General features: G+C 39.5%; 1 protein-coding gene across 2 annotated transcripts in view; it reads left to right on the top strand.

Moving 5' to 3' along the window:
- Window positions 1–3,130: 3,130 nt before the first annotated feature.
- The window catches only part of Ppp1r1c (protein phosphatase 1 regulatory inhibitor subunit 1C), a 95,257-nt gene continuing 81,976 nt past the window's right edge, over window positions 3,131–16,411 (top strand). The window contains exons 1-3 of one of the 2 annotated variants that reach the window (XM_057755546.1): window positions 3,131–3,183; window positions 3,585–3,797; window positions 5,551–5,611. In XM_057755546.1, coding sequence (XP_057611529.1) covers window positions 3,717–3,797; window positions 5,551–5,611 — 142 coding nt within the window. In that variant the 5' untranslated portion in view covers window positions 3,131–3,183; window positions 3,585–3,716. Of the gene's footprint in view, window positions 3,184–3,516; window positions 3,798–5,550; window positions 5,612–16,411 lie in introns of those variants that run through there. The other variant, XM_057755545.1, reaches the window with a different exon arrangement.

Genomic DNA, 16,411 nt, shown 5'->3' with positions numbered 1-16,411 from the left:
ATTTAGTTAAGATTATATGATTCTTAGGTTAACAATTTAGCTATAAACATTTATTTATTTTTATTTTATATGTACGGGTGTTTTGCCTACATGTGCATCTGTGCATCACAAGCCTGCAGTTCTCTCAGAGGCTTGAAGGGGGCATTGGGCCCTCAGGAACTGGAGTTACAGGCTATTAGAAGTCCCCATATTGGTGCTAAAGCCCAATTCTAAGATCTTATACCTGCTTAGGCATGTCTACAAAACTAACAATTTAGCTTTAAAAGGATTTCATATGAGACTTTTAGCACAGCCTCTCCTCTAAGGCCACAGCATAAAGCCTGACCGTAAGTGTGTTGAATTGCTGTGTGAAGAGGTTTTCAAGTTGTTAAATAATTAAGAGACAGACAGGTAGCTATTGTGCTAAGTGGAGGTACACTGTGCTCTCTGTTCACAGCAGAGATTGTTGGACTCCTTTTCCTGTGCCCCAACAGCCCCTGTTTGGGTGGAAACAAATCTATATCATTTTCCTAAAAGCGAGGCCACACTACTGAATCCTGACAAGCACCCAGAAGCTGGTCACACTGATGAAGAAGAAAAATCATGAAAGGTTCAGGAAGTTTCTGTAGGTACTATCTCTGGTCAAACTATTAATTAAAAGGGGCATTAAACCCGAGGAGATGGCTCTTCAAGGTAAAGCACTTGATGAACAATCCCGAGGACAAGAGTTTAGATCTCTATCTCCCATGTGTCTTTATGAGTGTAGTGCGGGCCTGTGCTCTCAGACTGTGGGGTGCAAAGACGGGAATCCTTGGAACAGGCTGGCTAGTTAGACTATCTGGAGCATACCAGTCCAGGCTCACATGGGAGACTGCCTCAAATATAAAGTGGATTGTGGTTAAGGAAGACACCCAGTGCCATCCTGTGTCCCATATGCATATGGGCACATATGTGTACACATTTGTACATACATACACACACACACACACTGTCTGCTCATATACATATGAGCATGCATGCACACTTTCTGGTCTTCATCCTATAATACACACATAGAATTTCACTTAATCATCTGTTCCTCTTATTGGCATTAAATTTTCCAGTAGGAAGAGATTTCTTAATACGTCATGCTAAAAACATGTATCCTTGAGCACTTTGAACAATCTAGTAAACATATAATTGCTATCTGCTACAGAGTGGCGAGAGCCTGATGCTATGAGCATCTCCTCTTAGGACTGTGTTCATCTGAACTTCACAGAAAAAAAGTTCTCTCATGGGCTGCGTTGTTCATCTTGGTAAGTGGCAGTAAAGGTGCGGGTTTGGGGCTGCCAAGTACAAGTTCTCGATGATTGCCAACCAAGTTCTGGACTCATTCCTCACTAAAAAGGCTGTCTGCTTTTCCACAGGCTCTAAAGTGATACTCAGAGAGGTGACTTCGGTAACGGTATTGATCTACAAAGGTTTCCTTCTACGGTCTTCTGTAACTTCTGCCATAGGCTCTTTTGAATGGTGAATTTCCTTTCGCCTCTGAGAGATGAATCCTTTACAAGATTTCTTGCTGTCAGCATTTTTCCCCTTTAAAATTATTTTCCCATCAGTATCACCATTTGCTTCTCCTCTAGCGCATATAGGAAACGACTTGAATAATGCATACTACTTTTTATACACTTTACAGAACAGCTGTATGATTAAATCATTGATATGTGTTTCTGTTTTAGAAAACAGACCTTCAGAGTTCGCCGGGGCGGAAGCTTATCCACAGGAAGTAGCGGAAGTGCTTTCTCTTCCGGTCTCTTTGGCCTCGGCGGCAGAAGCAAGATGACGAAAGGAACGTCATCCTTCTGAAGGCGCTGCAACAAGCCGCACGCGTTGTGCCGCCGCTGTGGCTCTAAGGCCTACCACCTTCAGAATCTACCTGTGGCAAATGCGGCTACCCTGCCAAGCGCAAGAGAAAGTATAACTGGAGTGCCAAGGCTAAGAGACGAAACACTACCGGGACTGGGTGGATGAGGCCCCTAGAAACTGTCTACCGAAGATTCAGACATGGATTCCGTGAAGGGACAGCCCCTAAACCCAAGAGGGCAGCTGGTGAAGCATCCAGTTCATCTTGAGGATTTCAATCTGTCATAAAATAAATGTTTTGGTTTCCAAAAAAAGAAAGAAAGAAAGAAAACAGACCTTCAAAATAAAGGAAACTTCACTTGTAAATACCTACAATTTTATACATTCTTAAAGGTCGAAGTCACCAAATCACACCTTCCAAACAGAGAAGAACTGAAGTTCCTCTTTCCATTGAGGCCGGCTCGTTTCCAGGCTTCCTTCAGTAAGCAGTGGCTTGCCCAGCAGTGGTGGCGCACACCTTTAATCCCAGCACTCGGGAGGCAGAGGCAGATGGATCTCTGTGAGGTCGAGATCAGTGTGGTCTACACAGTGAGTTCCAGGTCAACCGGGACTGTTTTCACAGAAAAACCCCGTCTCGAAAAACAAACAACAACAACAAAAGCAAAACAGAGGAAAAAAATAAACAGAAAAGAGTGAATTCTGTGAAGCCGAACTGGTTCTGGTGATATGGCTGCCTACTGTTTGATATTACTGAATTACTGAGATGACCAAGTCAGTGTCTTCTGTGACCATAGTCACTTGACGCATCATCTTTCTGAAAGTGATCCTTTTTAGACTTTTCCTCATATCTTCATCTTTGCATGCAGCCCCATAATTGACAACAAGCCACGGTCTCAGACATGACTGGCTTTTCACTAATGTTTTCCACTCATTTCTGGATTCTTCCAAGAAAGAGGATGTAACTGGCTCCTTCAGAAACAAAATAAAGGCCGCTGAAATAGCAGCGACTTTCAAGCTGTTTGCTAAATTTAGCTGCCCAGTGCTCTCTACTCAAATTTAAACCATGAACTCTGATTACGGTATGTTAGAACAGAATGGGACCTTAAAGGTCATCTAATCTAACTCCCTCCCGCCCATTTTCCCACTGAAAGTGTGGGGGCCCAGACATATGCTGGGATTTCATCCAGGCCACAGCGCTTATTAGCAGTGGAACTTGAACTAAGATCTGCTCAGCCCTGGGGCAGAGCTAGCCTAACCAGATCTTGACGCACAAATATAGCTGATTTTACTGGCTGTGGTTTACTGTTGATAGCCATTCATCGTTGTGGTTGTCGAGTGTGAAGTAGCAAAGGTGTCAGACTCGTAAGTTGCTACAAAGAAATGACATGATTCTAGAGCCAGGCCCTGCCCCCAGCTCTAAAAACTTCCTGCTTTATGTTAATCAATAATGGATGACCCATCCCTGCAATGCTCCAGGGAGCTTAGGCTGCACTTTTGAGTGGCCGGTTAGTAATGTACAGTGGATAGAGCCTCTCTTTTAAATCCCAGGGCAGCGGGGCCTTCAAGGCTAGCACTGCAATTTCAATTAGCCGCTGAGTGAAAGCTTGGCATGTGTATTAGTGAGCAGGGACACAATTAGCTTATTCTTCCTTTCCCAATTGTGTTGAGAGGATTCAGAAGATTGGTGGGGAATCAGGCAAGGCAGGCATCACTGGATACTGAAGAAAGGAGTTGCTCAAACCTCGACATCTTCACTTGTGCAGGCTGGAATTACAGAGATTTATTGCAAAGCACCGTGTGTGGGGCTAGGTGAAGCGTGCCTCAGGAACACTCCGGACACCACTTGGGTTTGTCTTTGTGAGTGCTCACCGCTCTGTCTTATTCTCATCGCTAACATGGAGCCCAACAGCCCCAAAAAGATACAATTTGCTGTGCCTTTATTCCAGAGTCAGATCGCTCCAGAGGCAGCAGAACAGGTAAGGGGGAGTGGACCCGGAGCCCTTCCAGGATGATGGGCAGGAAGGGCATATGTTCTTACTAGGTGAAAGGGTCTCTGCTTTCTGCATTTGCTGATTTTGTGACTTTCAGAGTGAGGAAGTGGGTCTGCTTTTGTACTTATGTTTGGGTTGTGCTGGGGAATGACTGGCTAAGATTTTAGCATCACTTCATTCTATATAAAATAAACATCCATGTGTTAGACATTCTGGTCTGAAGCAATGTCCTGGCTTTTCTTCTTAAAGTAACAGTTTCAACATTTAGAGAAACTTTGAAAACATTGCAAAAAATTAGCACTCTTTTATTTTTGTTACTTAGAAAATAAGAAATAATGTAGAAATTAAAGTAGTAAATCCTAGACTAATTTAATATTTTAGGCTGCATTTTTATGAGTTTTTATTGTGTATCCCTAGCCATAGTTGTGCGTTATATATGAGCCATGGGTATGAAAATGCTCTATTACTTTTTCCTAGGGTCCTTTTTTATGTCTGACTTTGGTATCATGTTCATGTTTACTTAGACGCTGGGTGCAATGGACCCACTTAAAAGATATTCTGTGCAAAGAAGCAAGTGTGGAGACTGGCGGGGAGAGCAAAGAAAATAATGGGAATGCCAGTCTAATTCTTTAGTCACTTAGAACCCAGAGGACCCCTGAATCCCCTCCCAAATAGTTGGTACAAAGTCTTACACTATGTACTGGGAGTCTTACTTTATATGATGCCTCCACAATAGACCCACCCAGATTCAGACCAGATACACATAACCTGGGGCAGATCTGTTTACTGAACTGAACATGGCTTCCATCTTGAACAACACCATTTGTATCCTTTCTCCTTTATTCTACTGACAAGTATTCTGGGAATTTAACGATGAGCTCACACTGCATGAATAAAGACTACCTGAAGCAAGAGAGTCAGACTATGTTCCTGTGATTCCTATAACAAGGTGGTAAATCCGCCCGATCTTAGTTTCAATTGAGTATGTATAGTCCCTTTTTTTCTTCTACACTTTTTTAGTAACTTTTACTTACTTATCTACAATATCACACGATATATGATATATCTTAGCCATATCTACCTCAGCTCTCCCCTCTCGTTTCTTTAACACCCACTCACACGCCCTCTTGCTTTCGTATTCTCTCCCTTTTATTCTTTCTAACCCACTGATTCCAATTAGCACTGCCTCAAGGAATTAAAACACACATTCTTATGAGATTCTTATATTTGGTTGACCTGCCAATTTGATCTAAATATTAAGTTAGAAAGTAGAAAGTTAATCAGACAAATTGAAATCTAAAACTTACATTGTCAATTTAATTATAGCACGTAAGAGAAATTTGAGGCTTCTGAGTTTCTTTTGCCTCATTTAGATAAGAGCAAGGGATCATGATGTCATTGCCCTTGTCATGGGGCTTTACCAGTCACTTAAATAGTAAGTCATCTCTGTACTTTACAATATATTAATCTCAGTTGCATTGTTTTATGATATACAACTATTATTATTTTTTTCCTTTGAAAATGTAACTTTTTGGTCAAAAAAGGTGTCAGTAATATCTGGCAGTTCTGGCTTGCTTACTATGCTCTAAAATATATAGTGAGTGTATGCTGTATTCTTTCTAGAAGTTCCTTCACGTGTACTGGGAAAAGAGGAGGGCATGTAGGCTTGCATGCTGTAAAATCAATGAAGAGAAGGTTCTGATTCTCACACTGACATCAGCTGTGCCTTTGTTCACAGATCAGGAAAAGAAGACCCACACCAGCATCCCTTGTGATACTCAATGAACATAATCCCCCAGGTAAAGAGGCGCCATGTCTTTACTATTGATGAGATGGAACAGGACTAAAGAGGACCAAAGGGCATGGCCCTGGTGATAAGTTCCAGCTTAGGGTTGCAGTTAGATAAAAGGGATCATAAACAAAATCAGAAATAAATATTGTAAGTACTGTCTCAATCATCAGCCTACCTTTCTTCTAGAATGATACACTGGTAACAACATGTTTTATCAGCATTGGTTGCTGTGAGTTTATATGGAACCTGGTCCAGGTCTTATCAATAGAGCTGATAAAAAGTTGCTTAATTAGGTTTCAAGGTTCAAGTTGCAGCCTTGGAAGTGATTATATTTTTGCAGAGTGTGATTTTATTTGTGGTACGGGAAGGGTGACATGCCAGCATTGGCTGCAGCCTTGCTGCTGATGTCATCTCTGAATGATGCAATTGACAAGCAGCCGGATCAGTTTTCAGCACTTTTCAGCACGGCCCATTTGAGAGCCATTCTGGATGCTTGCATCCATTTGTAGAGGTTTTAGTTTCCATTTCCTGTAAAAAGTAAAACCGCTTTATTAGTTTTGATAAAGGGCTATGATCTGCGATACACAAGCAGAAAGTTCTCTTACTGCACAGAGTGACTTTCCTCTGATATTTATTGGCAGCCCCTGGAAATATAAGCAGACTGGGAAAGGTTGGTTTTTGTTGTTGTTGTTGTTGTTGCTGCGGTTGTTCGCTTGTTCTTTTGTTTGATTGTTGCTGTAAACAAGGGAAGCCTAAGTGAGTCTGAATATTGGAAAGTATGTCTGTTCATAAGTCCTGAATGATTTGCTCTAGGAATGGCACATTAAATTAATCCTTGACTTTTCTGGAATCTTCCTAATTAGAGAAACACAGAAAAGCAAAGAAAAATTCTCATAGAATATTTATTATTGTGCCTACATGCTGGGAAATTAGCAGCTCAACGAAAACAAGAAAGTTGTTTCCACTGAGAACAAAGCATTATTAATTCGGTCCTTAGCCACTGAATGCACGGCATCTTAAAATCATCTTCAGATATATCACCTTAGTTAGTGAGTGGTAACTTACATGTAGGTGAATAAGAGGTTCAAATGATGTGTATGGGCATGTTTATAGCTTACAAATTTACATGTTTGTAAATTCAATGACTAAATCTTTTCAATGTTTAAGTGATATTACAGCAATTTTTAATCCATACCTTACTCATAATAGCGAACATTTTCATAATACCCTGGGATTTGCCTCCTAATAGAATAATGTCCAGCTTGGCTCATAAGTATCCTTTGAACCACTAGAGATTAGCTCTCGGAATTCTTTAGCTGTTCTTACCATCTATACATAGTAAGGTCATGCTACTGGCCTTTATAGCTCTCATTTAAAACCCTGCACAACAACTGATAAGTCTTGAACGCTAATTAGGAACCATTTTACATAATAGGAGATGTGAGAGAGGTGAAGTTGCTTTTGTAACATTATTCCACTAGAAATGGCGAGCCTCAAAGACAAACTCAGGCAGTTCTGACCCCAGAACTCACACTTTCCCTATAGCCTGACATTTGCCATGAGCATTGGTTTTCCCTTGCACAGAACAGACTCGTTCAGTTCCTACAAGAGGGCAAGACCAGCATTTATGTGACTTAGTCTGGAGTGCTTACTTCAGCAGATGAAGAACGGTATTTGCTATCTCAGGGGAGGACTTTGTTCTGACCTAGTAAGCTTGCTCTTAGGAGATGTTCCAACCAGCAATTCCCTATCTCCCTTGTTGGCCTTGCCCTCTTTGTGGTTGTGAGTGCCAATGGAGAGAAACCAGCTGTGAGCAGATTCTTACTCGGAGCTGTGTCATCTTGGAGACGTTATCTACCTGTATCTTCATGCTTCTTTGTGGAAAGCCTGGCTGTGTGTAGTACTGGCATCAGCGTGTATGTGAACCATGTTTAGAGTGGGTGATAGATTCTGCAACAAAAGCCCTAGATCTAAGACTTTTCCTAGTAGAATTGATATAATCCAATATCTGTATGTACTGAGGAAAGAACCTAAAGTCAGATTCCCCAGACAGATGATGAAATGCAAGCAAACTTGACTACTGGTCTTTATTAGTTTTATAAAATTGGGTAAGGACATCTCCAAGCTTTATTTTATCATGTATTAGACAGATATGATAATGCCCATTTACACACAGATATGATAATGCCCATTTCTTCTACTCCACGAGCTCTTTTAATGGCCAGATGACTTAACATGGATGTACTTTAAAAACTGCAAAACAAATATTAATGATCACTGTTAACTGATCTATTCTAGAACTTATAGTTTGTACGCATACTTAAGATTTATTACAACAAGCACACAAGTTTAATGCTCACATCTTCCCTAAGAATTTCTATCTTATGCAACAATTCTTAGTTATACATATCTGGCTACTTGCAAAGCATTTCCTAAGAGCTTCTACCTTTGCAAAGCAGCAGCTTCTTCTGGCCCTCAAGCACAATGATCTTTAGCAAACAAGGAATGGTGCAACTTTAAATACTGGCGATCGGGGGAGGGACTTAACCATTCTCAATTTACTGAAACAGCCCATGAAATCTTTGGAGAGTCATAGATCATATACCATTAGTACTGCTTAAGATTCAAATCTCTTAAAAGGTTTCCTTATGGTAAATAAATAAATAAATCAAAGAAAGTTAAATTCTTTATTAGCTATAGCTATCTTATCTGGGTGTGGAAATCCTAGCACTTAAGTGGCTGAGATAGGATTGCCTCAAGTTACTGCTGTCTTTAGCTATGTAAGGTGTACCTGGCCAACCTGGGTTATAGTAAGAAAAAGTTGCTTTTAAGACCAGAACAAAACTTTTAACAATGTGACGTTATTGACTTGCAACGAGGATTAAGTTTTCTGTTGCTATTATTATTTACCATTTTAGGTATTAGCACAATTAGTAAATTATGAAAGAGTATTTTTAAAAATAGCTTAATTTTAGATTCCCGCATACATGTTCATTCTTCATACCGACCTTTGTCAGAATGGAGGAGTAGAGACTATGATATTTTAACTGGGTGTTGGCCCAGTTGTTGCCTTTGCTCCCTGCTTTGCATGTGATGTTCTAATCGCCAGGGCAGCACACTATACCTTCAGTTCTTCCATAACAAATAAGCTAGACTTGCCCCCCAGAGAAACTCCATGAAATAGGCACACAGCTATTAAGGCTAGACTTGCCCCCAGTAGAAACTCTATGAAACAGGCACACAGCTATTAAGGCTATATTACCCTTTGACATTGATCAGCAAATAACTCAAAATCTCAGGAATAAGACAGGCTCATAGTAAATGTGTCTTTATTGCAGAAAAGGAAGAATCCAAAGTGCTTGCCTTCAGAAAGAACTCTGACCAGTCAGGAGGTAGTAACAAGATACCAGAAGCATAAGATCTGGGCTTAGGGAATCATCAAGGACAAATGTTGCCTTTCCCTGTCATTTCAGGCCAGAGACTCTGTTTGGAAAAAAGTGCTCCTCTTTCTGTAGTTTCTGTTCCTCTTCTGTTCAAGCTCACCAGTCTCTCTGAAGTTGTATCTTAGGGTCTCACTATCTGTTCTTACAGCAAAAGCAGTTAGCGTTTACTTTTCTGTAATCTGCGGTCAGCTGGTACGGTCCTTGTAGCCTTATCTGGATCCACACACAAAGCATCTTAACGTGGAAATGATTGACAGCTGGCTTTTTAAATTTATTCCATCTCGTATGTGGATTTTTCTTGAACATTTCTTGCCTTTAAACAGACATAAGACTGTTTAAATTTTTGGCTATGGGAATGTTATGATCTGGATGTTAAATGTCCCTAATGGCCTAACATACTCAAATCTTGACCATTAGCCCGTGGCACCGCTGAGATATGGTGGAATATTTTGAAAGTGGGGTCTTCTGGAAGGAAGCAGGGGTAAGGGGCAATGACAAGTCCTTACTATAATGTCTTACCCTAACAGAGGCTCAAAACAAGAAGGTGGGGCAATCATGTTAAAGCTCTGGATGAAAATGAATCTCTCCTCACAGCAACAGAAAAGTGATCAATAGACAGAATTAGAATTTGAGAGTCAGGAAAACAGAAACCGAGAAAATGCTTCTAGCTTCACGTCCCATTACAGAAGGACATAAATCATGTCAGCTCCCTGAGACGGGCTCCACTTTATGCACCTCAGAGAAAACTACACAATTATATCTGGATTTCAGATTTAAGTCTAATAATTTTAGAGGTTAAAAAAATAGTTTCTTATGCCAAAGTTGGATGTAATTTCTCTAACTGACAATAAATCTTCACTTATTCTTTTCAGTACAAGTTGCTTTCACCTATTTAAATATATAAAACAATTCCTTATTGTTATTTCCTGCATCCAAAATCCATTTCCCTGAACCACTAAGGGCTTTAGTGAATTCTTTCCAGATTCTCCTCAATCTCTGCATTTTGAGCCCAGAGCTGGACATGGTCTTCCAGTAGAAAGCCAGTCTAGACCAGGCTTCGTGAATATTAAGGTCTGCGGCATCCATTCTTTTCCACTTACTGTTAAGCACAGGCTGATGGTTACAATTATATTTAATGGGCCTGGGGCCTATTAAACATGATTGAACTATAAGCAGTCTGAAGCTAAGTGCAGGTTTAGGTAAGGACCCAAGACCCCAAAAGCTTATTCTACATCTGAAACCCTGACTGGAAGTACAGCGTAAGATGATTTGGAAGGGTATTTATTATTGAATTTACTACCAAGCCAAATTTGAGGGAAGTTGGCTTTCTCTTGACTGTTTTACACCCCCCAAGTAATTTTAGAAATAGGAATTAACATGAAAAGATATCATCGTCTGCCTTGGGGTCCTAAACATTAGTTAATATGGAACTCTTGAGCTGCCGTGTTCACAGTCACGCCAGCTCCTTTCAGTCTTGAGGGTAAGTTGAGATATCTGCAAACTTCAAAGAAAGCCAGTGGCACTCTCTATACCACAGAAGGTGACTTGCAAACAGGACACATGTTTTATGGCTCTGAAACTAAGTTACGTAATGAGATTTTCATTATTATTATTATTATTATTATTATTATTATTACTATTGGTTTTTCGAGACAGGGTTTCTCTGTGGTTTTGGAGCCTGTCCTGGAACTAGCTCTTGTAGACCAGGCTGGTCTCGAACTCACAGAGATCCGCCTGCCTCTGCCTCCCAAGTGCTGGGATTAAAGGCGTGCACCATTATTATTATTGATTTTTATTGAGCTCTACCTTTTCCTCTGCTCCCCTCCCTTTCAACCCTCTCCCATGGTCCCCATGCTCCCAATTTACTCAGATCTTGTCTTTTTCTACTTCCCATGTAGATTAGATCTATGTAAGTTGCTCTTTGTGTCCTCATTGTTGTCTAGGTTCTCTGGGATTGTGAATTGTAAGCTAGTTTTTCTTTGCTTTATGTTTAAAAACCACTTATGAGTGAGTAATATGATAATTATCTTTCGGGGTCTGGGTTACCTCTCTCAAAATGATGTTTTCTAGCACCATCCATTTGCCTGCAAAATTCAAGATGTTGTTTTTTTAATTCTGCTGTGTAGTACTCCATTGTGTAAATGTACCACATTTCCCTTATCCATTCTTCAGTCGAGGGGCATTTAGATTGTTTCTGTACTGAGACTTTAAAAAGCTCCATACATAGAATCCTTAGCTAGAAAACATGCTGTCATCCAAACACAAAAAACTCCTAGGAATTCTGAATGATTTCTCATGAGCCTCCGTGTTCAGAATGAACGGAAAACTTCACAGCATCAACTGAAAGTATGTCGTTATTTTCTGTGTTACGAGTCACACGAATGAACCTTTTCATGGCAATCCTGCTGTTTCTTCAAAATGAATGACGGTGTAGTCAAAAGACAACACCATGAGTGGGTGCCCCAGTGAGGCAATGAGGATTTTCCTAGGAACTTAGCTATTTGAATAAGATCTAATACCTGATTCAGAGGTGACATTCATCTCCAAGGACCTCATGCCGACTGTGTTCAAACACAGTTATCTCCAAGGCATACACGGTAGCTTTTGTTCTAAATTTTCTTACCTTCTTCGGCAATGCGATTTTATCCTGATCCATAATCTCCACTGATTGCTCAGAAATAACTTTGCCATATCACTATGGACTCCAGTGAAGAGCCCAAATTCGATGTTTGAAGACCGCTCAAGAGTTATCTGATACTAATTCCTAAGGAAATGTCAGAAAAGTCCATGTTTTTCTTTTTTCTTCAGCATTTATTTTTATGCACTACTGGGTGTCACACCATGTGGAAAGATTTAAAGACAAATGTAAGTTGATTTAAGGATCATCCGGCATGCAGTTAATTGACTTCCATTTTCGTCACTATTCAGCCTGCAGAACCAAATTGTGCACTCAAATGTAAAGGCTGAGTCAAAGGCAAATTCCGACTCCTAGGAACGCCGGGTATATTACAGTGTAAGCGTTCAGATGAATATAATATTCAAACAAAATAAAATGAAGTTATACATAATAAAAAGAAATATTTCAACTTTATTTTGACAGAATGCTGGTTTTTACTGATTTTGGATAGCACACACATTTATCTTTTACAGGAAGTTTAAAATATAATTAGTGAAATATGATAGGAACACTATTGGCTGGATTGATATCTCTGTTCTGGTGTCTGTTTTTCTGCTTGCGGCTTGAAGCAGATGAAAACACCTGTAAAAGAAACTACATGTCATAAAGATACCTGACCTTGGAGTAGACCTGGCTTGAGTTTCAGCTTTGTCAGATTGCCAGTGCTCCTTCACTGGTCACTGCGGAGGAAGCTTGAGTTGTTGTGGTCGCTAGTCGCTAGTAAAGAATAACTGCTGTTTTGAGTCCTCTTAGGCAGCCATAGTATCTCCTGTGGAAGAAAAGTCCAGTGCCTCAAATTCTACCAGACATGTACACAGCTGTAGAACTGTTATATACACCATATTGCAGTATTGCCTTTGTGTCTTTGTTGGCAAATACAAGTCACACAGAATAGAATTTGAGTTCTTAAGAACTGTTTTTTAAGTAAGTTGTCTACTGTTGTCTATAACAATATCAAAATGGTTAGAAGCAATAATCATATTTCTAGCAAATTTTTGTTTGACCCTAAATGAACTATGTATTTTAATAGAATGAAGAAAGGGAATCAAGTGTTAATTATAAAAAAACTCTTTAGAGACATCTCTGAAATCCTCTCCTGGCTCGTTGTAATTTAATTCCATTTGTTCTGACTTCCTTTCATATATCACCATTGCCTATAGTGTGGCAGCATTTTTTCTTTGATCCCTTAAAGTGATTCCTCTAAGCCAACATTTTAAGAATTAGTCTAGACTGACTCATTCCTTTCCTTTGAGACTGGATCACAAATAGCCCAGTCTGTCCTCAAACTCATGATGTAGCCAAAGAGTATACCAAACTCCATCTTCTTTAATATATTCTTTTTGTTACTCTATTTTTATTTTCTATGATGGCTGCTTTCCCTGCATGTATGTCTGTGTGATGATGTCAGATCTTGGAATTGCAGACCGTTGTAAGCTGTCATGTGGATGCTCAGAACTGAACCCAGATCCTTTAGAAAAGCAGTCAGTGCTCTTCACCACTGAGCCATTTCTCCAGCCTGACTGACTCAATTGTATAAATCATTCCCCATCATTTCCACCAGTTTCTTCTATTTAAACTGCAGGACAAGACTCACATTTCAAAAATCCACCTGTCCAATTGGGTCTGTTATTTGTCATGTTATTTTAACACCTTCCTCCCACCCACTATAGGAGCTGTCATGGACTTATACTATATACTGAATTCAGTAAATATTCATCAGTCAGTCTCTAGTCCCAAATCCTCCAAGGACATGTAGTCTAGATAACAGAGGTGAGTGTGTTTGGGTGGAAAAAAATAGTTACAAGAATAAAAGCCAAAATTGCTGAAACTGTGATAAAATAAATTCTGGCTATGGAATAGAAGCATTTATTTGTTATATCCGTTTTTCTGGTAAGCGTATGTTTGATTTCTTTTAGTCTTCTAATTTTAAATGTTTAAAGATGAGCCTGAAACTAAAATTTATCATTCATTCTAAATCACTTGTAGAGTAGATGTTAAATGCTGATAAGCTAGTAAATTTGCATGCCCTCTGAAAATCCTCAAATTTGTTACAAACCATTTCCACATTTTAGAGAACACGTTACTCTCTAGGTGGAAAAATAGACATGTCCCCATCATATGCTCATGGGGAAACTTACATGAGACATTATCACAATTTGACATTACTCATTTTGATAGTGAAGGAGGCAATACAGGGCCAAAGAATGCATGCATGCAAAAACTACAATATATTTCACCTTGGTACAGGAATGTCTACCATCGGAACTTCTTAGGACTGGGTTTTTAAGTTGCAAATAGTCTATGGTTCTCAGAAGAGGTGCTCAGCTCATAGTAACCATTACTTTGATGATGCAAATGGGCAGAGGTAGGAGCAAAGGCTGAAATAGAGTATGAATCTCCGATGGAAGCTAGCTTGCTGGGTTACTACAAGGAACCTACTCATCTTTCTGAGAAGGAAGCTTTAAAACACTTAACTTCCTTCAATACCAGTGTATTTTACTAAGTATTGTAGGTGGTCATTTAAAGAAATGCTGGCGTGAGTCAATTAAATAAATAGACAGCCTTTTTTTTTGTTTGTTTTTTTTTTTTTTTTTTTTTTTGGTTTTTCGAGACAGGGTTTCTCTGTGAGTTCGAGACCAGCCTGGTCTACAAGAGCTAGTTCCAGGACAGGCTCCAAAAACACAGAGATCTGCCTGCCTCTGCCTCCCGGGTGCTGGGATTAAAGGTGTGCACCACCACCGCCCGGTTTAGACAGCCAGTTTTGTGTTTGTCTAGTTATAGGCATGAATGACACCATTGTCAGGTTCCAGTATACTTAGAATTTCACATTCAGATTCAAGTTTACGTTGACAGATTTTTGTATGTTGAACCATCCCTGAATCTCTGGAATGAAACCGACTTGATCATGGTGGATGATGGTTCTGATGTGTTCTTGGATTCAATTTGTCAGTATTTTATTTAGTATTTTTGCATCAATGTTCATGAATGAGATTGGTCTATAATTCTCTTTTTTAGTAATGTCTTTATGTGATTTGGGTATCAGGGTAATTGTAGCCTCATAAAAAAGAGTTTGGCAATGTTCCTTTTGCTTCAATTTTGTGGAACAATTTGAGGAGTATTGGTATTAGTTCTTCTTTGAAAATCTTGTAGAATTCTGAGCTGAAACCTTCTGGTCCTGGGCTTTTTTTGGTTGGAAACTTAAGACGTAAATTGCTAACAGATCATTTAAATTGCCTCAAGTTGATGGTCACATTCACCAAATTATAGAACTAGTGGACTGTGATGGTGACAGGGCCTGGGGGGTTGACGTGAGGTTGGGATCTAGCCAAGCTGGGAAGTTTATTGAAAAGTATGACTTTCAACATCTTTGTGGGGAGATTGTTCAGAAACAAGCCTTCAAGGCTTGAGATTTTTATGACTTTTCATCTGTTTTTACATAGGAATTTTAGAGAGGCGAACAAAGAAACTCCAGCCACAGTTTAGCAGCAGAGAATAGCATGAGCTAAACCTGAAGAATTTTATTTTTTACTTTCCTTTATTTTAGGTTGAGATTAGAACTGTAGTTTACCTCAAGAATGTAAGGTCCTTTCGAGTCTTTTAAATTAGACCAACCTACAAGGGAACTGAAAGAGAAACAAATGTTAGAGTCACTACAAGTTGCCTTCCTTTATAGTCAGTCTCGTATTAAAGTTGCTGTTATAGCTCCTGGGACACAAATAGTCTAGCCAACACACGTTCTTTTGAGATCTTGGAGAAGTATTCTGCAAGGGCTCAGGAAGTGACCAGTGAAAGCCAGTCCCACAGCTGTGTCCAAAGTGTGATGACTTCACTGATTCCTCCCAGTTTATGCATTGTCCCTCCAGATCTTCCCTAACATTCAGGGGATCTCAGCATACTCTAGAATGCTATATCTATATCTGAAAGCTTTCTCCATATCATTTACATAGCTGTATGAGACTTTATATTATTCAGAATAAGTTGAATCAGGAACAGTGAGGGATGAACAATGCTAACTTGAAATGAAATTGCCCAAATCTTCCAAGGGCAATGTATTGAAAATATGATTTAATATGATTACAATAGACTTAGCAATAATACTAAAAGAAATTACGGTTGGAGATAAAACAGGAAATTAGCATTTTCTATTTTCTCTATTCTCTGGTAGCAATTTCTTATCACTACGGGAAGTAGTTTTCAGAATCTTATTCTCCACATATGAATGTGTATTGCCTTGCTTGCATATGTGAGGGCTTGGAGAAAGGAAAGAGAAGAGAGAAATGTTGTAATTAAAATAAAGTCTCAAAAATAAACGAGAAGACTATATGTGTGTGTGTATGTATGTATGTATGTATGTATGTATTTATTGACTATACAAAAGAGAAGAATTCAGACAGTTAAAATGAAACCCAGTTTTAAAATAATTACCCTCAGTAATATAGGTGTTTTTGTCATTCATTTTCTACCATATTGTTAGAGTCAGGGTCTCAAAAGTTGAAGTTCACCCATTTATTAGATGGGCCACTGAGCCCTGTCTCTACCTCCTACCCTCCAAGAATAGTGGTTTTATGTGGGGTTCTGGGGATCCAAACTCAGTTACTCATGCTACCAACTATTTACTCAATGAATCCTCAGCACCCCCATGCAAAACCAGGTGTAGGTTTGCATGCTTCTGCAACCCCAGCACTGT

This window comes from Chionomys nivalis, chromosome 22 (genome assembly GCF_950005125.1).
Source record: "Chionomys nivalis chromosome 22, mChiNiv1.1, whole genome shotgun sequence".
In the NCBI taxonomy this organism is placed as follows: domain Eukaryota; kingdom Metazoa; phylum Chordata; class Mammalia; order Rodentia; family Cricetidae; genus Chionomys; species Chionomys nivalis.
Note: the sequence above shows the minus strand (reverse complement) of the source record. Positions and strands in the feature narration are given on the sequence as shown.